Source organism: Diabrotica undecimpunctata, chromosome 7 (genome assembly GCF_040954645.1).
Source record: "Diabrotica undecimpunctata isolate CICGRU chromosome 7, icDiaUnde3, whole genome shotgun sequence".
NCBI lineage: Eukaryota > Metazoa > Arthropoda > Insecta > Coleoptera > Chrysomelidae > Diabrotica > Diabrotica undecimpunctata.
In genome coordinates, this window is record NC_092809.1 from 27,428,386 (window position 1) to 27,454,162 (window position 25,777).

General features: G+C 33.4%; 1 protein-coding gene across 1 annotated transcript in view; it reads right to left on the reverse strand.

Moving 5' to 3' along the window:
- vex (somatomedin B and thrombospondin type 1 domain containing protein vexed) overlaps positions 1-24,992 on the reverse strand; it is a 977,326-nt gene extending 952,334 nt beyond the window's left edge. The window contains exon 1 of the mRNA XM_072536935.1: positions 24,622-24,992. Coding sequence (XP_072393036.1) covers positions 24,622-24,850 — 229 coding nt within the window. The 5' untranslated portion in view covers positions 24,851-24,992. The remainder of the gene's footprint in view (positions 1-24,621) is intronic.
- Between the last annotated feature and the right edge of the window lie 785 nt (positions 24,993-25,777).

The window sequence follows — 25,777 nt, forward strand, 5'->3', positions numbered from 1 at the left end:
TGTACATTCGCTAGCGCCCCATTGGTAGTAAGAAAGTTTTTTGATAATATTTAATTGTTTTAGGCACTCTGCTCTAGTTTCCTGAATATGTTGTTTCCAAGAAAGTCGGGAGTCGAATATTAGTCCTAGAATTTTGCGGTGATCGACGACTGGGAGAGGGTGGTTATTCACTAAGATTTTAGGGGCAGTGGAGAGTGTTTTTCTGGTGAATTTAATGAGTTGTGATTTTGTAGATGAGAGGGACAAGCCGATGGCAGTCAATCTATTTTGTAATAAGTCCACTGATGCTTGGAGAAGTTTGCAAGTAGTAGTGGTCGCAACACCATGGCAATAAATTACAAGATCATCAGCATATGTAGTTAATTTGACTGGGTAGGGAAGACTGTGGCATATATGGTTAATTGATAAAATAAACAATGTGGGGCTTAATACAGAGCCCTGAGGGACTTTGTCTTGTTGGATGTGGGGTGATGATAGGCAACCATTTTCAGAGATTCTGAAGGATCTAGAGCTAAGAAAGTGCTTGATGAATTTAATAATATTACCATTAAGGCCGTATAATAATAGTTTATCGAAAATAATCTGTCTAGGTATTTAATCGAAGGCAGCTTCAATATCAAAAACGCAGGCAATCACTTCTTGACTGTTATTAATAGCTTCGGAGATGTGGGTATGAAGAAGGACGAGGTTATCGCTTGTGGAACGATGTCGGCGAAAACCAGATTGTTCTTTAGGTAAAATTTGGTGTTTGTCAATAAACCATAAAAGACGTCTGTTTATCATATTTTCCAATAATTTGCACATGGTGCAAGTGAGAGAAATCGGTCTATAGGACTAAGGAAAGATTGGTGTTTGGCCATGTTTTAGGACAGGTATAATTACGGATGTGTTCCATCGAGTAGGAAATATTTGAGAAGACCAGATAGAGTTAAATATGTCTAACAGAAAAGTGAGGCAGCGGTTGGGTAGGTTTTTAAGAAAAATATAAGGGATATCGTCAGGGCCGGCGGAAGTATTTTTGCATGAGGAGAAAGCAGATGTAAGTTCAGAAAGTGAGAAAGGAGAATTAATATTGTCGATATCCTGTAAGTGCTGTGAAGTGAGGTTATAGGAAAGCGGTTCTTGTGTAGAGGATGAAATTAGGAGTTTAAGTTTGTTGTGAAATTGTTTCTCAAATGTATTAGCCAGGGTATTGCAAATAATTTGGCTGTTGCTAGAAGAAGTTCTGTTAGAGATTAAATGGGTAATTTTGGTGTTAGTTTTTTGTCCCTGAACTTGTCGAATTTTTTTCCACATTTGGGAGGGATTTGTGTTATTATTCAAAGACGATACATAGTTATGCCAGGATGTTTTCTTGCTCTGTTTGACAACGTATTTGGCTTTGGCTTTCAGCTTTTTATACTTAATTAGATTTTCAGGACTTTTATGTTTGCGGTATTGATTGAACGCAGTCTTTGATTGTCGAATTGCAAGTTCACATTGAGAGTTCCACCAAGGTACAACTTTATGTCGGGAGCTAATTGTGGTTTTGCCAATATGAGTTAATGCTGCTTTAATTATGGCATCTGAGAATAGTTTTATGGACTCATCGATATTATTAGAGTTAGGTAATTTGCATATAAGGGATTCCGATTTTATGGAGAACTGGCCAATTAGCCTTGTTGAAGCGCCAATAACTTCTCACTAAAACTTGGTAATAGGTGTTGTCACGTATAATTATAGGGAAATGGTTGCTGTCGTGAAAGTCGTCCGCTGTTTGCCAGGATAAGTTGGGGACCGATTTGGGATCACATATGCTTAGACCGATGGCAGAAAAGGCACCTGAAGCAATGTTAAAGTGGGTGTATGATCCCGTATAGAGGACACATAAGCTAGTGCAATCAAGAATATTTTCAACAACTTTACCACGTCCAAATGTACGCAAGGAGTCCCACATAGTGTTGTGGGCGTTGAAGTCTCCTACAATTATATAGGGTTGGAGGAGTTGGTATACTAAATCAAGGAGTTCTTCTTCCTTTAGAATATAGTCAGAAGGGATGTAAATAGAGCATATTGAAAGTTTGTTAGGGCAGTAAGTAGTGATGGCGACGGCTTCGAGATTGGTAGTCAGAGGAAGAAGAGTGAAGCAATGGTCTTTAGAAGCAAATATAAATGCACCTCCACTAGCTCTGGAGCAGACAGATCTGATGTAATGATACCCTTCAAAATCTTTGAGTGTATGGAGATTAGTTGACGTGAAGTTAGTTTCCTGTAAGCAAATAAAGGTGGGGTGGTGGAGAGATATCAGTAGCTGCAGACGTTCTAAGCGCGGATAATATCCGTCGCAATTCCATTGAATTATAGTGAATATAAAAGTTATAAATTAAGGCAGGTCAGTTTTGTCTAAGGATGGGTCACTGTTATTAGAGCTAACAGATGCAAGACTAACATCATGTCAATAACATCATTTAGATTCATCGTAGCCTTAATTTTTTTTGTAGGCGAGTTATACGATTTTTAAGTGATCTATCAGAGATATTATGGTAGATTTGTTTGAGGTCATCAAGAAGGGCGTTAATGTTCGTAGTAAATTGGTATGCTTCAGCTAAGGGGTCATGGTAGTCGAAAGAATTTTCCAAGAAAGCAATTAGTTGTAGCGAGTTAATTGAAAAGGATGATGGGTTTGCTGCTATAAGATTTTCTATGATTAAGCGGAAAGACGGGCTGAGAGTGGCTAATGGTTTTGTATCTTTGGTTTTCGATTTTTTTTTAGGGACTGATTTGGGGGCCCGGAAGGAGTTGTCATCGAGGGAATGTGGATCGATTGGAGTGTGAGTAGTGGGATCTGAAATGGCAATTAGAGGGAGAGAATCGAGGCTTGAGTCAGTTGAATGGGCTCTTTTGAGGAGAGCGATAGTAGGAGGTGTAGGTTAAGGTTGATCTAAAGGTAGAGGTGTGATGTTAGATAAATTGTCGGAGGCAGAATTTGAGGCAGAAGTGTGATAGGTGCCGGAAGGTGCGGTGAGGCTATTGTTGGTTGATTCATTAGGTACTTGGGCGAAACGGGGGTGGGTAGTGGTATTCGGTGGGTTTTGGCAGGTTTCAGCCGTATGTCTGGCTTTTTGGCAAAGGAAACATTCTAGTTTGTCTGATGTAACGAAGATTCGGAAGGAAGTGTTTTCAAAATGTATTAATACGGAGGTTTGTATTTCGAAATTTTCTTTATCTGGTATTACGTAGATAGACCGTCTAAAACTTAATATATGGGAATAATGTTCATCGGGTGAGCCTGTACGAATCTGAGATACAGGTGAAGCTAGTTGCAGACCAAGTTCGTTTTTTAATGCCTGCTCGATAAGTTGATTTGGAATCGATGGACATACATTAGATATCAACAATCTTTTAGTTGGGTAAATGAGTCTGCGGATGTGGACGATTTCATTTTTATCCTTTTTTTAAGAAGACCGTTTTTAAGAAGAATATCGACGTCAGAAATAAAAGCAAGAAAGATGCAAATGCGTTGGTTGGATATGCGGGAAACGTGGGTAATGCGCTTTGGTGTTATGATTTCACCGATCGCCTTAATGTAATCGAAGAGAGCTGTATCCGGAAGAGCATTTAATACTATCGCTTGCTTTCTGCTAGGATATGATGTGGTCGCCGGTGTAGGTTTTGTTGTTTTTAATGTGATAACAGCTGCGTAGCTTGGAGCGGTGGGTTGAAGAAGCATTTTTAAATATTCTGGATGCCAAAATATTTAATGAAAATCAGGCGCAATGCAGGCCTATTTATTGTGTTTGTATCAATTATAAAGTTTACATACCAGGTTGTTTCACAAAAAACTTTTCACTTTCAATAATTACTTGATAACAAATCACATTAACTGACAAGATTTTTTATTAGAAATACTATTAGAAGAAGTCGAGGTGTTGACTCGTTGGTTTTTCGAATAGGAATGGCTTCTGTTTTTATTTATTCACTATTTACACGTTTAAACCCGTAGAAATATTCATTTAGATATTTAAATTTTCAAGACGAAACTTGTAGATGTGACTAAACACTTTGACAGTTTTTTGACAATAAAAACAAATATTGATAATACAGACGGAACTATAATAATATGTATAACCAATATAAAAAGAGAAAAAAAGTCTTAGCAGCAACCCCTGAAATGGAAAGATGATCAAAACTAAAGGAGCGTAGGATGTATATAGATATGATTAAATCTATAGTCTTACTTTAAAACCTAAAAATTATACACTTCTCAACAATTGAAGTGGATATTATGAAAATGTGTATTTTATTTTTTGTTCGTAAGGTCAAATAAAAAAATGGAGTGATATAAATAAAGATTTATTATTACTTCGTATTTTCATACAGATGAACCGAAAGAAAGAAATTATTTAAGAAAAAAAAAATAGAAAATAAACAAAAATTGTAAAATTAACAACCTAAAATTTCTATTGCTGCTCAATTTCTAATATCCCGAAAGAAAAATTAATAGTGTGTGGGTCCACCTCTGTGTCACCTTAATGCTTTAACTCTATTTGGAAGACCTCTTATTAAATTATTGATGAACTGCTGCAGTATACGTTCCCAAATCGCGCGTAATGTATTGGCCAACTGATCTAAGGTTTGGGGCGGTTGAAGGAGCCTGTTTTGTTGCCTAGACATTTCGGCTTAAACATGTTCATATCAGGTGAACACGGTGGCCACTCCATTCTTGTAATGCTATGAGTTTCTATACACTCGTTGACAATTCTCGCACGGTGAGGCAAGCATTATCATCAATCAGAACAAATTGTTCGCCTATTGCACCAAAAAATGGAACAACTATTGGTACTATGACTCCTTCTCGATATCGTGTAGTAGTCGTTGTCTCATTAATTAAGACGACTAAGTCCGTGCGACCGTGTCAAAACATATGCCTCCCCACACGCAAACTGATCCACCTCCAAAAAGAGTGGTTGGGACTCTCAGATTTTCATTGTAACGCTGTCCTCTTTCCCTCCACACCAATACTCGGCCATCATTAGTATACAAACAAAATCTGGACTCGTCAGTAAAGAGACAATTCGTCCAATTTTCGAAATTCCACTGATAGTGTTTCATCGCCCAGCGATATCTGCATGCACGCTGCTCCCTAGTTAGTCGTGGATGGGTAGCGCGACGTCTAGCCCTTAAATTGGATGCATGTAACCATCTTCTGACAGTTTGACTGAAAATCGCTCGTCCAGTAGCATGTCTGAAGATACAGTTAATTATGGAAGCCGTGAATGTTGGGTTTTTTCTTGCCGTCAGAACTACAAAACGGTCTTGCCGACGAGTTGTAGATCGTTCTCTTCCTCCTCCATGCCTGTATGTTGCAGATCCAGTTGCTACATACCGATTCCATGTACGACTTATCACACTTTGCGACACATTTAGCCTCATAGCAACCTCCTGGATCCAACGAACTAATTGCTCGAGCTGCACTAGTCCTAAACGTGTTTGCGGCATAATGTTTTTGTGATAAATAGATTTCTTGACTTATTGACAACTGGTAAAGCCAATACAAGCACTTTTATACGAATGATATATTCATGTTTGGAACAACATGTCTCTCTTTGTACGAGATAAGGGCCGATAAGAATAGGGAGAAAAAAACCACATGCAAAAAATATTGGCAATAAAGATAGCATATAGAGTATAGTACAGGCAATTATTTTAAAAATAGTTTTATATGTTAATTTCAGGAATTTTAAAATTATCCACTTCAATTGTTGAGTAGTGTATTTAAATCAATTTGATGAGAACTTAGTAAGATATTATTTAAAACACTTTGATAATACCTAAATTTCAACAGAATATTAAAAACAATTTTGAATCAAATTTTGTTTGTGACTAGTTCATAATTTAACTTTCGATTCCTTTAATTATCGCAAGTTTTCCTCACAAACTTTGCAAAACCATCAGAAAGCTGCATTAAACCATTAGCAAGTTTCTTATCTAAATTCTCCTGCGATAAACTCGCATTGTCACAGCTCCACACACCAAAACTGAAATGTCTGAATTCCGGAACGGGAGTAACTAATTACAATCTGTCTTGGATTATAAATCAGAAAACAAAACAAGACCACAGACTTGTGCGACACATAGGAAGATTCGGGAATTGTGGTTTAAATTTTTGGGACTTACTAATTCCATGTTTGGTCTGCAATATTTCTGTAGAATGATGACCGTATTATGTCTAGGAAAAGAAAACATATGTTCTATTCTTTATAAACAAAAAATTAAGATTACTTTACATACAATATAACATTTATATTATTGACAGTGGCAAAAAGTACTGATTAGAATATATTATACAGGGTGTCCCGGAAAATAGTGCGTTCCTTAAAGGTATGGGCTGAGTGTAGCATTTAAAACAAAAAAGTCTTATAACATTTTTTTATAAAGTCAACCGTTTTCAAAAAAATATATATATATTAAATTTAATCCATTTGATTAGTGTCCACAGAAAAGCAAATACATCCGGCAACGTTGCGCTCCAAAATTTATGGGTAGAATGCGATAGTTTAATTTATTTTGATACAGAAAAGGTACATTATTTGTAAACAGTTGTAATTACCCGTAGCTGAAGAATAAATAGTATTGTCATGTTTTCGATTCGCGAGTATCACGATAGGTTAATTACGTACGGTGAAACCCACTGTGACAGTAATAGGGCTGTTAGACTTTATGTTGGACACTATCCCGAACGACGACATCCTAATGCCCGAAGTTTTGTGAACGTGTCCCAAAGGTTATTAGAGACGGGTTGTGTGATACCTAAAAAAACTAGCGGTAGAACACGAAGTAACCGTAGACTAAATGCAGAAGATGTGATTTTGGATATAGTCAGTAATAATCCAAGAGTAAGTACTCGATCTGTGGCTAGAATGGTTGGCATTTCAAAAAACATTGTTCACAAGACATTTACGGAACAACTGTTACATCCTTACCATTACCAACGAGTGCAAGATTTACACCAAGGCGATTTACCTCGAAGAACCCGAATTTCCGTGCAAAGTGTTGTGTGCAGATGAAGCTTATTTTACGAGAAATGGTGTGTTTAATTTTCACAATTGTCACGTGTGGAGTGATGAAAACCCGTATGCTATACGTAGGACAAATTTTCAAAAACAATTTGGTATAAATTTATGGGCTGGGATTATTGGTAATCGTCTGATTGGACCGTACGAACTTCCCAGAAGATTGAATGGAGAATCCTATTTATATTTTTTGCAGCATGCTCTACCGATACTTCTTGAAGACGTTCCGTTACAGATACGCTCTGAAATGTGGTTTCTTCATGACGGGGCTCCAGCACATTTTACGAGACATATTAAAGATTTCCTCGACATCACTTTTCCTCGTCGTTGGATCGGTAGAAATGGACACGTTCTGTGGCCACCCAGAACACCAGAATGCAATGTTATGGACTTTTATTTTTGGGGACATCTAAAATCATTAGTATACAACAACCAGGATGAAATTAAAACAGAAGCTCAATTGCGACAACCAATTTTTGATGCTGCTGAAATAATCAGACATAATTTACATACTTATAATATTAAGAATAATTGGATTCGTCGAATAAACGCGTGTATCTGTGCAAATGGTGGCCATTTCGAACATTTATTGTAATAATAATTTTCCATGTAAGTAAAAACAGTATTCAAACTTTAATTATTAAATATTTATTAAAACAAAATACATGCTTTTTCTCTATCACTGTTATCAGTATCAATACATATTATGCCTAACGATCGATGATTCATGATAGCTGATTTACAGTAATTAACGAAGAATAACAAGGAACGCAACGTTGCCGTCTATATTTCCTTTTCTGCAAACAATAATCAAATGGATTAAAATTAATAATTTTTTTTTTGAAAACGGTTAACGCCATAAAAAAATTGTTATAAGACTTTTTTGTTTTAAATGCTGCAATCTGCACATATCGTTAAAGAACGCACTATTTTCCGGGACATCCTGTATATATTTACTTATCCGTAAGCAAAAAAAATTAAATAAAAACTATTGTATACATAAAAATATTTTTGTAAAATAAAAGTATGTTAAATTACCCTAAAATACTGTGAGTTTTGTAAATGGTCCATCTTCATTTTGTTGTTTTGGTAAATATTTTCGATAGTTTTTATGATATCTAGGAGAACTTCTCTATTATACAGACTCTCTATTCTCTCTTATACTTACTCTTTTAAAAGCTTTCTTCAAGTCGATCAGACACAGAAGTGCTGGTCTATTATATATTTTATATTCTAGTGATTTCTCAGAAATCTCATGTACAGTATAGTATTGTCCATTTATTACCTCTGCTAACTTGCAGGTATTTTTTAAGTATTCAGGCCTGTTGTACTATAATATCTTAGTTTTATTCTTACTTTTATACTACTTTTATTTCCCTCCCTTTCACTCCAGCTTCCTTATTTTATTATTGACAACCCAAGTATTATTGAAACTTACGTGCACTGTTTAACATGGGCTTAAAGTAGACTACATAAATTTTAAAATAACTAAAAACAAGTTAATATCAACACACCATATATAGTACAACATAAAATATCTACTTTATTCATGAGCGATATATTTATTACATAACGTGCACGTACATTTTAATTCACATAAAACCGATATGTGTATTAATTTATCGAATTAATGCAGTATTTTGTCACGGATCATAACCATTATATATATTATATTTTAGTTTAAAATATGCTGCATTGAATTTCGCAGAATTTAAATTACAATATTTATAAAGTCAGCATATAATTACATACAACACATCAAGAAAATTAAATGATGGAAATTTAAGTGACCGAAAATAACAAACCAGATATTTAATACACGTATTTATATGCAGAGTCGGAATTATTCTTGAAATGTAACTAATTTGTCTTTATCTTAAAAAACTAAAAAAAAACGACGAAGAAAAAAGACATTGTCTACCTTTGAACTTTCGTTTCAAAGGTAGACAATGAAGTTTCGTTTGCAACTGCGACAAACATTATGCGAGAAGGTAATCGTATATATAAACTTAGAAAACAATGAATCGGTATACAACATAGGCTGTGAAAATCTAAAATCCTTATTACGGTAGAATTTTTTTTGTCCTTGTAACTGTTACGCGCGTTTGTTTGTTCCCAAGTAGCTGTAACTTCCTCCATGGATGTGTTAGTATTTGCTTTGAGTTTCCAAAGTCTTCTAACATTATTGCTACATATTGTTTGCATTGTTCCTGTAGTGATCCTTTCCCAGGTTAGTTTTACCCATTCTAATTTAGCTGTACCGTACTGATAAAGATCAATAAGTCAGAATTACATATTTACGGTTGCTTTCCATATTTTAACCCTTAACTACCATGGCCAAAAATAGTAACATTTGTACCATGGCAGGGTCAAATTTGACTCCCCATTGTTTTTTGTATCAAAAAATATTTTTTTTTAACTTGTTTTATTTTAAATTATTTTGTTTACAGCTACTTTTACATTTATATAAAAATAAACGAATTTGGTTAATTAGATATAACTTTATTTAAAAAAAACTTTTGTATTCAGTCAAATTAACATAGCTATGCACTTTCTCGAATTATAAGAAAAATAATAACAATGTGCAGTTTTTTTATATCCAATGGTGAAATCTAGGTATCATAGCTCCTACCTAAAATAAAAAAAATCGATTTAGATTTCGTATCTCAAAAATGACAAGCATGATTTTACCTTAATTTTCAACAACAGCTTATGCATAACGTCTGTATGCGGGAATGATTTTTGCAAATAAAATCTCGACATTTATCGCACGATGAGCTTTCTTTCTTTTGGTTTTTGGAATATGGACATATTTTACACCTTCCCCTCTTTTTTCGTCGTTGTGGCTCTGGATTTGCGGCAGGCATTGGTTCCTGAAGTCCGGAAACTTTAAAAATAGCACTACGAATTTCTCTCGGTAAACAAGTTTGCTGAGCTCTACGAGTTAAATGGGCCTTAATAAGTTCTTGACCTAAAGTGGTTAGAAACAATCTTCTTTCCATTATTTGATTTTGCTGAACTCCATTAAAAATTACGTTAGCATTTAATCCTGCAATGTCCAAAATGCGAAACCATATTACTTGAGGCCATCTACGAGTTCTTCTGCCAGTTTTATAGCATGCACATTTCTTATCCAATGAATCCACCCCACCTTTTGTCTCGTTGTAAAACTTTATAATCTCCATTTCTGGCTTTCCATTAACCATTGTATTGGAATGATACATAGTTGACACTAACAACACTGCACGATTGTTCTTAGGAACAAAAGATACAAGGCTCTCGCTTCCTGTAAAACCAAAGAAGGCAGAATTAGGTGGCCTGTTTTTTTGGGGTTGAAATTCAGCAGGAACCTCTCTTTTATTTCTTTTTAGAGTTCCAACATATGAAATTTTATGGCTTCTCAATTCTTTTATGAGCTTAATGGGCGAAAACCAATTATCTGCTGTTATGTTTCTATTTGTACCAGAAATTGGTGGAATAAGTGTCAAAACATCTAGAGTGGGGATGGATAACTTTTTTGGATTTGCTCTGCGTGTATCTTTTCCAGTATATATAAAACCATTTAGCAAATAATATGTCTTAGAGTCTACTAAACACTGCATTTTCAGACCGTATTTGTCTGGCTTATTTTTGAGATACATCCTGAATTGGCACCTTCCTCTAAATGCAATAAGCATTTCATCTATTGTGAGATATTCACTACAGCTATAATTGGACTGGCAATTAATTATAAACATATTAAAAATATTGGATATAGCTGCCAGTTTATCTCCGTGCGCAATACGTTCTTGTCTAGTAGCTGGGTCGTCAAAACAAAGGCTTCCAAGCAAAAAATAAAATCGGTTTAGTGACATGGTTGCTCGAAATATATCACGGCCAGTACCATTCGTAGCAAATAAAGACCTTAAATCTTCATTATTGGATTTAAATACCCCAGCTAAATATAATAAGCCTAAGAATGCCTTTAATTCAATTATGTCAAGATGATTGGTATATTGACACGATAAATTGTGTAAATTATATTTAGAAGCCATATTAGTTATTCGTTCATTGGTTTTCTCAAAAATTTCTTGCAATATATCGTGGATAATAATACATTCCCAAGCATCAACTGGTTTCTCTGGCATACTAGCTCGAGCTTTTCCAATAACACCAGGTAAATGACTAATTAAATTATGCTTACGTGTACGAGAAAAGGTGGGAGAAGTTTTAGACCACTTGTACCTATTTTTGCCATAAAACACATCCCTTGAGTCAGCTATATCACTTTCTTCACCCGAATATTCACTACCAGTTTCGGAATTATTAATTTGCCAATTTTTTTCGTCATCATCGTCCCATTCCTCTTCACTGTCTGTTTCGTGATCACTGTGTTCACTAGCCTGGTCTAAAAACTCACTCTCACTATCTAGTCCATTGTCCATAATTTTTTGTCCCTCCTCTTCAAGTTCTTTCTGTGTCAGAGGACGTTTATTGCGACTACACCCCGCCATTTCAAATTACTCGTTAATTGCACTAGAAACACTTATACCATAAGCGGGTCAAAATTGACCCTATGCGTGCCCAACTCTGCAGTAGTAACAGATAAACTAACGGAATTTTCGTAGATCGATAAATCACCTACCGGTCGAAGATTAGCAGAAAGCGCGCAATGCTCAATCTATGTTTCGGCAGCGAAACTTGGCAGTAAAAACGCGGGAGGTCAATTTTGACCCCGCCATTGTACTTAAGGGTTAAACTTTTTTTCTCATCATTGTTAAAACCTATACCTACGTAATAAAAAACATTTTTCCCTAAAACGAAAGAAAAATTAATTTTTTGTTAACTTTCATTCGATTCTGTAGTAAATTCTAAATATTGGATTGCAGTAACATGTTTTATCTTTAAGAATTGTAATATTCCAACGTTTATAATTTATAGACAGCTCTGAAATGCCATAACGTGACTGTAAGACTGAGAAAAAAGTCCTTCCAATGTAAAACCAAGCTTATGCTTATCTCAAGGAACCAACGGGAAGCACAGAGAAGATCAAGAAATCAAGTGACAAGTTTGAAATGCCTGGATATCAAGATTAAAGCCACAATGAGAGAGGCTAACAGAAGTTATTTAAGACTACCGCTTTTTTTAAGTTCTGAGTTGTCATCATCTGCCTAAGCATTATCTGTCCAGTAGTGATGTATGCAGCATGTAATTACTCTGTGCTCTATGTGAAGAGCACAGGACAATTAGCTTGATGAACCATATTCTAAAAGTGTTCTTACGAGTAATACACGAACGTATCTATAAAAAGCTAGATGATAGAATGGCTGAAAACCAATTGGGATTCAGAAAAGGCTTTGGCACCAGAGAAGCATTATTTACTGTAAAAACACTAATCGAGTGATGTCGAGATGTCAATTGCGACGTATTCATATGTCTAGTCGACTTCGAAAAAGCTTTCGACAAAGTACAACACCGAAGAATGGCAAAAATACTGCAGAACACAGAATTAGATGACGAAGATGTGAGAATCATTGCCAATCTATACCGATATCAGAAAGCCATAATACGAATAGACCAACAAAAATCGAAAGAAATACCTATAAATCGTGGAGTAAGACAAGGATGTGTGCTTTTCCCTTTACTTTTTAATATGTATTCAGAAGAATTGTTTAAAGAGGCATTAGCAGACGTAAATGAAGGCATATTTATTAACGGAGCACTTCTAAATAATCTTAGATACGCAGATGACACAATACTCCTTTCGGACAGCAGAAAAGGACTACAGATCTTGGTTGATCGCATTACCCAATACTGCGAAAGGTATGGAATGGCACTGAATACAAATAAATTAAAAATCATGGTGATAAGCAAGAACAAGATTGAGGAAGACAGTTTTTATGCTAAAGGAAAACTTTTAGGCAGGGTGCACAGATATCAGTACTTAGGTTGCGAACTAAATGAAGAATGGGATAGAAGTACGGAGGTAAAACGGCGTATTGACATAGCTAGAAGTGCTTTTAATAAGATGAAAGCAATATTATGCAATGGAAAACTCAACATCGAAATTAGAACTAGAGTATTGAGATGCTACGTGTTCTCTATCCTGTTATATGGAGTGGAGGCCTGGACAAATACAGAGGCGACAGAGAAAAAACTCATGAACTTTGAAATGTGAAGTTATCGAAAAATGTGAAAAATATCTTGGACACAACACATAACCGATGCGGAAACGCTACGAAGAATGAAAAAAGATAAAGAAATACGCAACACTATAAAAAAAAGAAAAATGAGCTACTTTGGTCACATACTAAGAAACGAGAAATACGAATTGATGCGGCTGGTCATACAAGGGAAGGTGGAAGGCAAAAGAGGACCGGGGAGAACACGCACGTCCTGGCTGAAGAATCTGAGACAAAGGAGTGGGAAAACGTCAATAGAACTTTTCAGAACGGCTGCACATAGAGCCAAATGGACCGTGATAATCGCCAATGTTATTAGGTATGGGGCACGTTAAAAAAAAATTATATATGAAAGCGATACATGGACTTTATCCAGTAAGGATGAAGAAGCGCTCAGAAGTTGGGACAAAAAAATCTTCAGGAAAATTTATGAACTAAGGTAAAGTCCTAAAGGTAAGAAGAAACCAGCACTTGCAGTTGCTGTTTGGAAAATCAGACTTGATGACTGAAATAAAGAAAGGGCGGATAAGGTGTGTTTCATTTTAAAAGGATTAACGTCTTAATTATGGTAAAGTAAATAGTTGCATAGCTATTAGGCCCATTTAAGATTCCACTAGTAAAACATATTTGGTTCTGTGTATTGACACGATCAGGGACGTTGTTACAGTATTTCGCATTTTCGCTTGTCTTCCTCGGCGTTTAAAGCAATAAGTCAGACCGCTGGCCGATCAGCCATATATGTCTCGATTTTATAAAATTGCTGTTAAACTGTTTAAATAATGGAATATAGTATGGAACAGTAGGAGTTCGTTCGTGTGCTATAACTGTAGTTGTTTTGTTTTTTTTTAATGGAGTGTAGACCATGTGTTACTTCATAAGATTTTAGCTGATTTTAGCGGAAAGTTTTAGCTAAAATAGCCCTTTATTTGGATCTCCAGGTTAGTTCAAATTAATTTCTAATTATATGGAATAGACCAGTGTTTCCCAAAGTGGGGGACGCGACCCCTTGGGGGGTCACCATGAGGTACTAGGGGGGGTCGCCGAACATTTCCAAAATAAGACAAAAGCACCACTTTGTTAGATCATGTATTTTTACTTTAACAACGCCGCAAATAGAAATTAACAATTAATTATCAGACAAAATGTAAAACTAAATATTAAAGTCCGTAAAAATAAAAGAGTAAAACAAAGTCAAATATTATAATCTTAATGAGAGCTATGCGCCTGTTTCTGTGAAACTAATCTTTCAAATCTAGGCTGTGTATTTGAGACACACACAATTATATCATTTTTAAGTACGAGACGATTTCTAACTCTTGTTTTAATGGCAGTCATCGACGAGAAACTTAACTCACACAAATATGATGTTACAAATGGAACCAAACATTTTACAGCTTTACTCGCCAACTGGGAGTATTCCTGCATCTTTTCGGTCCAAAATTGGTCCGAGTTCTGCGAAAAAAATTGGAGCTTCAACATTACATCACTTGATATTTCAATAAGTTTTTCTTTCATGTTTATTGGTACTTCAACATGCTGAAAGGAATCGGCTAAAAACGGATTTAGTATCCACCTGCAACTGTCGTAACTGTTTTGAATTTCTTCGGGGAAATAATCACAGAGCTGTTGTTTTAAATTGAGCAAAGTAACATGCATGTCAGAAAAAACTTGTTCAAAATTTGTAGCACTGTAATTGGATACATTTTCCAATAATTTCCTGAAGGCACTGGAATGAATCGAGTTGTTTAAAACATAAATCGATTTTTCTTAGAAACGCCTTAATTTTTTTCTGTGGCTGTAATTATATTAATGTCGCGACCTTGTAAATTACTGTTCAAAATATTTAATTGCTCGAAAATATCAGCAAGGAAACCTAGTTTTAGAAGCCAAATAGGATCGGATAATTGATTTTTATATGGGGACTTCTCATCTTTCAAATACATTAAAAGCTCTGCTCTTAAGTGAAATACTCTTTTTAAGACGTTGCCCCTTGAAAGCCACCTTACTTCGGTGTTATAGAGAAGATTTTCAAATAAAGCACCCATGTCTTCGCAAATTTTTCTAAAAATTCTTTTCCTTTAATGGAATTTACAACTTTAATGATGGTTTTCATAACACAGTCCATTTCAGGAGGTAAAGCTTTGGACGCAAGAGCTTCTCGATGTAAAAAACAATGTCTTCATTTGGCATTATTTCTTGTAATTTGACGACAAGACCAGATTTATGTCCTGTCATAGCTTTAGCGCCATCTGTGCATATAACAATACATTTACCCCAGTCAATATCATATTTACTTGTACGTTTCACAAAAGTGTCGAGTAAACATTTTCCAGTGGTATTGGTCTCCAATGGGGAACAAAATAAAATATCTTCTTGAATGCCATTATTTGTATTATATCTTACAAACGTAATGAATTGGGCACAGTTAGATATATCTGTGGATTCGTCCATTTGAAGAGAGAAGTACGTGCATTTATTAAGATTTTCCACAACTTGCGCTTGAATATCTTCTGCCATATCACTAATTCTTCTTTGGATAGTATTATTTGACAGAGGTATTGTATTTAATTTTGCAGCGTCTCTTTCCACACACATTATATGTACCATTTCAACAGCTGCTAGAAAAATCAGATTTTCAGCAATTGTGTGCGGATTACTAGTTTTGGCAACACGATAAGCAACTTTATAACTTGCTAATAATGCTTTTTCATTGTTAGTGGTTGCCAAGAGAAAACTGTCTTGCTGTTTGTGAAGGACGTTCAGCTTTCTTTCAAAGAATTCTACGGGCTTGTCTTTTTTATCTGGATGTTTGCTATTTAAATCTCGAAGTAACTTTGATGGCTTCATGCTTTCTTTTGACAAGACTTGTCCACAAATAACACATTGTGGTTTATTGGAAATAACGGTAAAACCATATTTAAGATATTCATCAATGTAGAATCTGTTTTTCTTTTTATTGCTGCTACTGCCACTTTCAGACGTAGATGGTTCTGCACTTCTTTTTAAAAACTTATCCATAATTTATAATTTATCGTAGACGTAAATACGTAAACGGGAATACGTAAGTAGTAAAATATTGTAAAAAATTGTATTAAAATAAAATAATTGTTTTTGATTTAAACTTAAACAGTAAATTAAAATTAAATTTAAGAAACCATAAGATAATTTTAAATTAGGCACGCTATTTCTTTCAAATAATATTGAATAAATGAGTGTTTAGTGGGTTGCGGTTTAGATAAGTTTGGGAAACTCTGGAATAGACTACAATAGTGTTTATTCATCTTCGTCACTTTATCTATTTATTTATTTTTTGAGAGAAAATTTAATGTCTTCCTTCCCATCATCATCATCGTCATCATCATTCTCAGCATATTCTACCGATTATGGTGTAGCCTTCCTCACATATTCACTCTTCATATTCTTCATATCTGACCAAGATTATCTAAAATTCGCTTTTCTGTGCCATGTTGTACCGGCTTGTTTCCTTATGTCATAGTCCCATCTTAAATTTGGATGTCTTCTTGGTCTCTTGACGCCTCTTGGATACCACAGTGTAATTCTAGTGGACTATCTATTGTCAGTTCTTCTCGTTAAATGTCCCGCCCACTGCCATTTTAACGATTTAATTCTGTGGACTTCGGTTTTCTGTCTGATCCATTCTATTCCTTTTCGATCTCTCTTTGTTATACCTATAACTTGACTTTGGTGTCTGCAACTGCGCCTTTTTTCGATCTTCTCTGTTACTTATTTTTTCGTAGCATGTAACACATCTACGACGGTCTTTGGATTGTACCTCCTCAAGAATGTGTTGTTCATCATTATTGACTGTTGGTTGGTTGATGGTATTCAATAAGCTCTCAACTATTTGCTTTTTGAATGAGATAATATTACTTCATCCACTAACATTTAAATAAATTATTGTTTATAAACTGATATTCGTTTATTTCAGTTTTTGTTCAAATTCGTCATCTAAAAATATTTTAGTTTATTCGTATTTGTATTTTTAACCCAACTGAAAAATACTGCTATTAAAACTTCAGCTAATACGACCATTGAACCCCGAAACCAAGTTTATGAGGTAGACAAAAATAAAAAGTGCTATCTTTAAAATGAACATTTTTTCGTTGAATTATAACTTACATATAAGTATATATGATAGTAGAATATGAAGAATAATAGAAATGGGAAAAGAGAAACGTGTTTTTCTACTCTTGTCTTTTCCAACAATGAATTATGATAAATCAGTTAAATGATAACATAGTCAATAACGTAAAGCAATATTTACTGTATGGTTTTTAAAACTTAACCAAATTTTCTACTAATATTTTTGAATAAATTTTATGCACAACTACAAAAACTTTTCATGAAGAATGTGAATGTAAGAAAAAGGATATACCAATACCTAATGGTAGGAGTCTTATCAGAACAGCCAACGAGTAAAAACGTGAACCTGTTTTTGCAAAGTTAAAAACGCGTTTTGTGAAAATTTCAAATAATATCGACAACTATATAAATAGGCCAGTATTTTATGGCTCCAAATAATTAATATTTTGGCATACAAAATATTAATTTTTACATTATGGCATCATCATCTACGTCAACTCAACCTAGTTCTGTACCAGACCAACAACCTGTGCGTGTATATTTTTATTTTATTTTTAAAAATACTGTGATAATCTATTGGTAATTACATAAATTTTAAGACGTCTTGCATTAAATAATGTTTTATATTTAGTTCAGGATGCGAAATTAAGTATTATAGTGAAATATTACCATAAAAATGACAATTTTTCAGAACTTTAAAGTTCAATAGAACTTTAAAGATATATTGTTATAATTTTTTACTGGACTATAATACTGGACTGGACTATAATATATGCTTTTTTGTTATAATAAATATTTTTTTAATAATAATAAACCAATTTGTTCAAATTTAATAAGGTATATGGAAAAAAAAATTTATAAATAACAATTTATTACTGTTCTTAAATAATATTTATTTAATATAATTATATTTTAAACAAATAAATACATAAATAAAAATAAAAAGCGACCAAAGAAAAAGTTTGTACATCCCATAGTTATTAGCTACTTTGTTTTGGATAATTTTGTAATGAAAATACGATAACTGTTATTATTTTGAAGTTGTACCCCAGCTTAAAAAAAATAAAGCTTAAATTTAATCCCGTTGAACCTGAGTGTCATTTTTGTTGGATTTTTGGACAGCGCTATCAGTGGCGGATCCAAGGGGGGGGTTCACGGGGGCCATGACCACCCCCAAAACAAAATTAAATATCAATCAAATAATCCTAAAAAATATAATTTAAAACCCATCAACCCTATAAGCAGGAAGTCAAGAGTTGAAATTATTCAAACTCATTTATTCTAGATGTAAGTGTAGAATTATACGAAAGCCTTTTTTAAATTGCTCTTTAAAAAAATTAATAATTCTAAATACAGTAATACCTCGACTAAGACTACCACGAATTAAGAGTTACGTGAAATCAGCACATTTTTATTTTGTATTAGGTATTTCTTATTTTCAGTTTTGTCTACGAATTGGTTGTTTGTAATTTGAATATGTATTATAATTGTTGAGACTGTGTGCTACATTTTATAATTTATAATTTATAAATATCAAAGTGAATATTGTTGTTGCATTAGCTCTGTCTGATACGTTAGTGAATACAAATAAAGGAACTGGGGGCTGCTGTCCAAAGTATTTGTGAAACTGTGAAACAGTAGTTTGTCTTAATGATGTTTTAGGTACAACTGGATCACTTGGTCGGTTTCTTCGGTCACCAAAATTAGATTTTAAGTAGGTTACTGAGGTCATAGAGGACACTAAATGCATTCTTTAAAATAAAGATCAAATAATGCTGAATCTGTTTCAAAAAACGACTTTCACCGAAAGTTATAAATCTATTTAATCTTTGAGTTGTTTTACCTAAAACTGATAACACACCAGAAGAGAAAGTTGCATTAAAAAAATTGTTGACACCTTCCAGGATATTATTGGACCAACTACTTACTGCATATTCCACAGTAGAACAAGAGTTTTCACTGTGGATTCAAAAGTGGAAAAGAGTCGTGCAAAATAATGGAAAACTTCCTTATTGTATTTTAGAAGTATTAGAAAACTGCGATATTTATATGTACCCAAATATCAGAATATTTCTGCAACTATTAATTACACTGCCAGCCAGTGCAGCAACAGCAGAGCGTAGTTTTTCTACGCTTAAGCGTCTAAAGACTTGGCTTAGAAATACAATTTCTGCGGAAAGGTTAACTAATTTAGCACTCATCAATGTGCATCCTGAATATCTCTAGATGTTGATGCAATCATAGAGTGAGTTGCTAAATCGGCTAGGCGAAAAGAATACATTTTTATAAAATTAATCCGTAAACTAATTTTCGAAACCAAATTCAGATTTCTGCTTTAATCTGTGCCTTCTAAGAATTGCAAGGCAAAACAGATGTTGATAAAGATATAATTATTAGAGACATGGGGAATCTAAAATTGCATTCCACAACATATCTCCTCAACTAAACAAAAATCCTTAGCGAATTGGTTTCTCGTACTCATAAAGAGAATATCGAAATAAAAGGAAAGACAAATAAAAGGGAATAAAATAAAAGGGAATTTTAGGATATCAATCGTAAAGGTGCAAAAATCTAAATTCTATATCAAAATCACCCTCAAGACCCTGACCCCCCCCCCCCCCCGAAAAAATATTTCTGGTGATCAGCCATTGAAAGGTGCAAAACTTTAAATCCAATATCAAAATCACCCTCAAGACCCATGACCCCCCTGACAAAAATTTCTGGATCCGTCACTGAGCGCTACTGACCCTTTATTCGGTTACCCTCACTCCTTTTACTCTAGTCGGAACGCACAGAACTGTTTGTTTATAACACTCCTGTTAAAACAGTTTTAAATAATTTTGTTTTTTGTTAAAAGTAAACTGGCAATTCTGAAAGTGTCCAGTGATATTTAGATTACATTAGGATCTCAAAAATATCTTGCATTTTCACGGTTTTAGTTTGAAACGTTTGATAGCATTTCCGTAGCATAACACGGACGCTAGAATGTCTACTAGTAAATATATTGTCAAAATAAAATCGAATTTTTGGATTTTTTAGAACATATTTATTTGTAGATGCAATAACGAACTAGTATGACATAAAAGTTTGTATGTACCGCGGGTATTAATAGATGTATATGCCCTCGAGCGACTTACAAACCCTTATCAACATCTATTTAATACTCTTGGTACATAAATAACTATTATGTACATAAATGTATTTTTTTCATAGGTTATTAGATTAGTATATGGCTTAACGAAGAAAATAAGCTGGGGATTATTGAGATCCATTTAGTCAATTTATCTGAAACAGCCTAAGAAATTAGCTCATTTTTAAAAAAATCTTACAAACAAATTAAATTTCGCAAAAACTATTCAACCGATCTGGCCCATCTTTTGCATACAATTCAAACACGATAAGACCCTCAATTTCAAGTTCATTTAATCAAATTTTATTAAATAATAAAAAGTTACTAACAATATTCAAAAACAGCCATTTTGTTGTTCATTTTGCAATAACTTTTTGTTTACTAACCGATTTTAATTTAGCCGATCTTATTTTGTATACCTTTTTTTCGAAAAAATTTTCTGTTTACGTCAAATCTCTCAAAATAAAAGTTTTAAGTTATGAGTAAGGCAAATATGCAAATCAAAAAGTATGAAATATGCGCATAAATATGCAGTATTTTATGCAAAATATGCATATTTATCTATAATATTGTAAAAATATTTACGATATTTTTTTATTTACAAAAATACTTACAATATTATAAATACATAACATATGCATTTATTTTAACATACAAATATTATTTTGAATTGTGGTAACAATAGATTATTAAATGATGTTCAAAATTTTCTAATAAAAACTTATGGCTTCTATCTGAATACATATATATATTTGTAAATAAAAAAACTTCTTTCGACATCAACTGATGTAACTGGGGCATTTTTCAAATTTACTATAATAGATGGTTCTAAATTAAGTGCTTCGGAAAATGTCCTAGCTAGTACTTGAACCACTTCAGAAAGACCAGCCACTATTTTTTTTTCATGGTTACTTTAAATTTTTGAAAAATTTCCTTTCCAATAGTACCTTTAACGTTTTGACACAATGACTCAAATTCTTTTATTAAAACTGTACTCTCTAACAATAATAATTTGGAGGATTCTAATTAAGTTAGAGTTTTCTGAACAAAACTATAATTTGATTTTATGAATGACAGTTGCTGTTGGAGGATGTTATTTTGGAGTGGTTGCTTAGCTTTCAATAAAGATTGGCAACTATCATCCGTTAAAAGGTTAATTTTTTTTTTTTTTAATCAACAAAATGATCAGCAAAGAAATTAGCTGCTCCATCCATGTTCCCCAATGTGTTAAAATGGGTTGCGGTGACAGTGGAACAGCAGGAAGCATGTCTCTGTAACATTGTATTCTTACAGGTGATTGCAGGAATACCTTTTTGACGCTCGCTATTAAACTGTTAACAAGTGGAAATTTTTTTCTTACTTCCTCCGCAACTCTGTTTATTCAATGCGCTAAACAAGTGACATGTATTAAGTTTGGATAAAATATTTTTAAATTTTGTCCTGCTTTCACCATATATGGTGCGGCATCAGATAAAATAAGCAATAATTTATCATTAGGTACAGCAGCAGGAAGAAAAAAGTTTGCTAATGCTTCTTGTAGAAGCCGTGATATTGTTAGAGCGTTGGTTTTTTTCCACTTGTTTACAGGAAATTAAATACGATTTTGGAAAGTATGCATCGCTAAGTACACCAATCAATAAGTGCACAATGTATCTTCCTGACGAGACAGTGGTCTCGTCCACGAATATGTAAAAGTAATTATTACCTATTTCGGCTTTTATGTTGTGGATAACTGAGGAATATAACCAATTGACATTATTTCTCTTTAGAGTTCGTTCACTGGGAATGTTTTGTTTGCAATATTTTTTTAAAAAGGAACCAAAGTTTGCATTAGATAATTTTGAAAGCGGTATATTAGAAGATACTAATGCACAAGACACAAGTCTTCGTTAAAAGTTTCTTGTTTGGTTTGCTTTTTGGAACTTGACTGAAAGCACTTGGACACTGAAGGTTGATATTTTTCACCGGATGTGGTCTTTACTTTTTAGCCAAATGTTTCGCAGTTCTGACATGTTGATCTTTTTGAAATTTTTTTTTAGATGAAATATAAAAAAGAATATAAATTTCTATAGTTATACCCATTTTTAAAACCTAAAATTGTAGAAATAAACTAAAAATGAACCGTTTTTGCATAACAATTAAAATATTTAAATTAAATCAAATAAAAATCGGTGTAGTAATCTTGAAAATGCCAAGAAATGACTGTGCAAGAAGGAAGAACCCCCAAATATTTACAAGAGGCCCTTGGTCTTTCCTGTTTACATTTAAAGAAAAAATACTGTGAGCATAAATTAAAAGCACTTAATTAATTAAGTCCAATATATGACATGTTTTTGTTTTTAGCAAAATTAAAGCAAACTATGCTATTGTTAGAAAAAAAAATGTTAGCGACCTTTCAGTAGACTATTAAGTGATTTGAATATTAAATAGGTATCCTATTTTTTAATCGCAAGGAGTTTAAAAAATGCTTGAAAAAAGAAAAAATACATCCATTTATTGCGAACTAGCCTTGTGTAGGTACTTCTATTAAACATATTCTTTAATTTTAAAATCTTTGTGTAAATTTTTAAAATAAAATAAAAAATAATACGGATGTACTTACGGTTTTGCCACAACATGAGCAATCAACTTTATTCATATCCATAGATAGCTCTTTGTAAGGTTTTATCTAAGTTGAAACATTGCTTATTTTCGGCATTTTCAAAGCACAATAATTATTCACAATTAGAAATACACGTTGTTTACACCTCCAATTTTGCAAGAAAAGTGAAACCAAGTGAAACTGACTGTCAAAATAAAATTTTTTACCTAGAGACATAAACTGGCAAACACAAACCCTTAATTCCAGGACAAAACTATAAGCCGCTGTCATTTATTAGTTACTATACCAAGAATTTGAATACCAATTGATTATAAAACTAAATTAAATTAAATATTGGCATTTTCATGCTATCTGTAAGTTTGAATATAAAAATATATAGTTAACACCAAATTTTCAAATTATATGCACTTTATGTTCACTTTTATAAAAATATGCAAAATTTGGCATTTTTATGCATTATATGCAAAATATGCGATTTGCATATTTGCCTAGGTCTAGTTATGAGCATAATAATGAGTTTGACGTTTTGACTGTTTGGATAAAAATAGTTCCACTGAAAAATTTATGAATCCCTAGATGAGAATTTTTTTGTAATATCTCATACTACACATTTCAACTGACAAACCCTTCTATACAGTTGTGTCTAGCAAAAAACTAACTTAGTTATGCTATTATTGTACATATTCCATTCGTTTAACCATCTGACTCAGGATTTCTTGTTAATGGCTACTGACGTAACCGGGACCGATGACTTTATGTGCCCTCCGAAGCACTGTGTTAAATTAGAAATGAAAAAATTTTTAGTCTCTGTGCCGAGATCGAACCCTGGCCGTTCAGCTTGAAAAGCCAGTACCTAGCCACTGAACTATGACCGCCACTTTAAGCAATGCACAATTATGCTCATAAACTGAGAAGAAAAGGGCAAACGCAGATCACTGAAAAGATGTAGAATGTTGGCATGCAAATACTTTTTAGTAAAAACGAGTCAGAAGAAGTATTGAACAAAAAAAAAATGAAAAATTTTATTAGAATTATTTATTAGAGGTAGTGAACTGTAGTTATACCTGTTTTGGAGTTTATTTGGTGAAATTTAAAAATAACTAAAAAGTTTATTCCTTCAAAATTAAGGACAATTTTTTTATAGTTTATATTTGATTATTCAGAAATGTAAAATTCTATTACAGTGTATGTTTTTAAAGTAAGAATATTCTATTATTTTATTAAGTATATCTTGACTCATTTCTAATATACTTTATGATTTTTTAACATTTCTAAAATTATGTATATATTTCGTTTTTTTTTACTTGCCTGTTCTATCATGTAATAGTAAATTTTAAAAAGCAGACATGCAAAAAGTCTCTCAGATTAATAATAATCTCTTTCTATAAATTATTGAAACTGTATTTTAAATGGAAAATACAAAAATATACCGTTTTTGTAAATATTTTCCAATAAACCAACATTTTTTTTTATATTTTTGAATAAAGCGTGGTAATATATCTAAATACTGAGTGAGTAAATTTCCTGTAAATGATTTTCATCAATTTATGTAGTGGTGTAAGAAAAACTAACCTCCACAAGCATCTTTGAAATCTGAGCAGCAGTCTCCCAACTTCAAGCAGGCATGATCACAATAGCAAGGTTTATCGCTCAAGTCCTCAATGATCGCATTAACAGGAGCTTTTTGCACAACGCAGGAAGAATCTCTCCCTGTACAACAAAGTTTAGCTTCTCTACAACTACCGCACATTACGCCACAACAAAAACACGCAAGAATCAAAAAGATAATTGCGACACGCATTTTGATTTCGAATATAAAATACGAAAAATTTCAAAACGGTTAATGTTTTTTTAGTATTACCTTCGAATAAAACGATATCGAAAAAGTCCACGTGAATTTGGAGTTGCGGCGGGATAAACGCAAGCTCTGTACTGCAACGGCCGTTGACTCAAACTGGAATGAATAGCGCTATCGAGAAGCAGACAAGCAGCTTGTGGCTGTAGGAATTTCTGAGCACTTAGGGGTAACGTGGGAGTACGAATGCAGTTTCGGTGGTAGGGTTGGAATGTAATGCACTTGCTTGTGGCTGCTGTCCGTGTGGCGGGTTTTTTTTATGATTTCTTATGCCTACTTATTGTATTTCCGGCGCGTGCCGAGATATAGTAGGCGATTTTAAAACGAGTTTGTAAGCATGATACAGCTTTTTACAAATTTTAGTTAGCTAAAAATTTGTTCAGAGAATATTAGTGGAGAATATTAATTGGAGTTAAACTAACTTTATACAGGGTGTTTCAAAAAGGTATGTTATAAATTAAATCACGCATTCCGGCGACAAAAATAAATTGATTAAATCCAACTTACCTTAGTACAAAAGTGTACACAAAAAAAGTTACAGCCCTTTGAAGTTGCAAAATAAAAATTGTTTTTTTTTGCATTATCTCCTAAACTACTTGACATTTTATAATAAAAATGGACACGTTACTTTCTTGTTCTGAAAGCATTTTTCATACAAAAGAAACAACAAAATCTAAGCACACAGAAAAATTTTAAGGGGGGTGTGCAGCCCTAAATATCTCCAAACTTTTGAGTACGTTCTAATCAAATGAATTTTGTGGCATCATTAGTTTAACACATTATTTTTAAAACTTTTTTGCTTTTTATCACTTTTTCTAAAAACTAGTTTTTCCTAATTGACCATAAAATTACAATTAGTTTCTACGGATACAA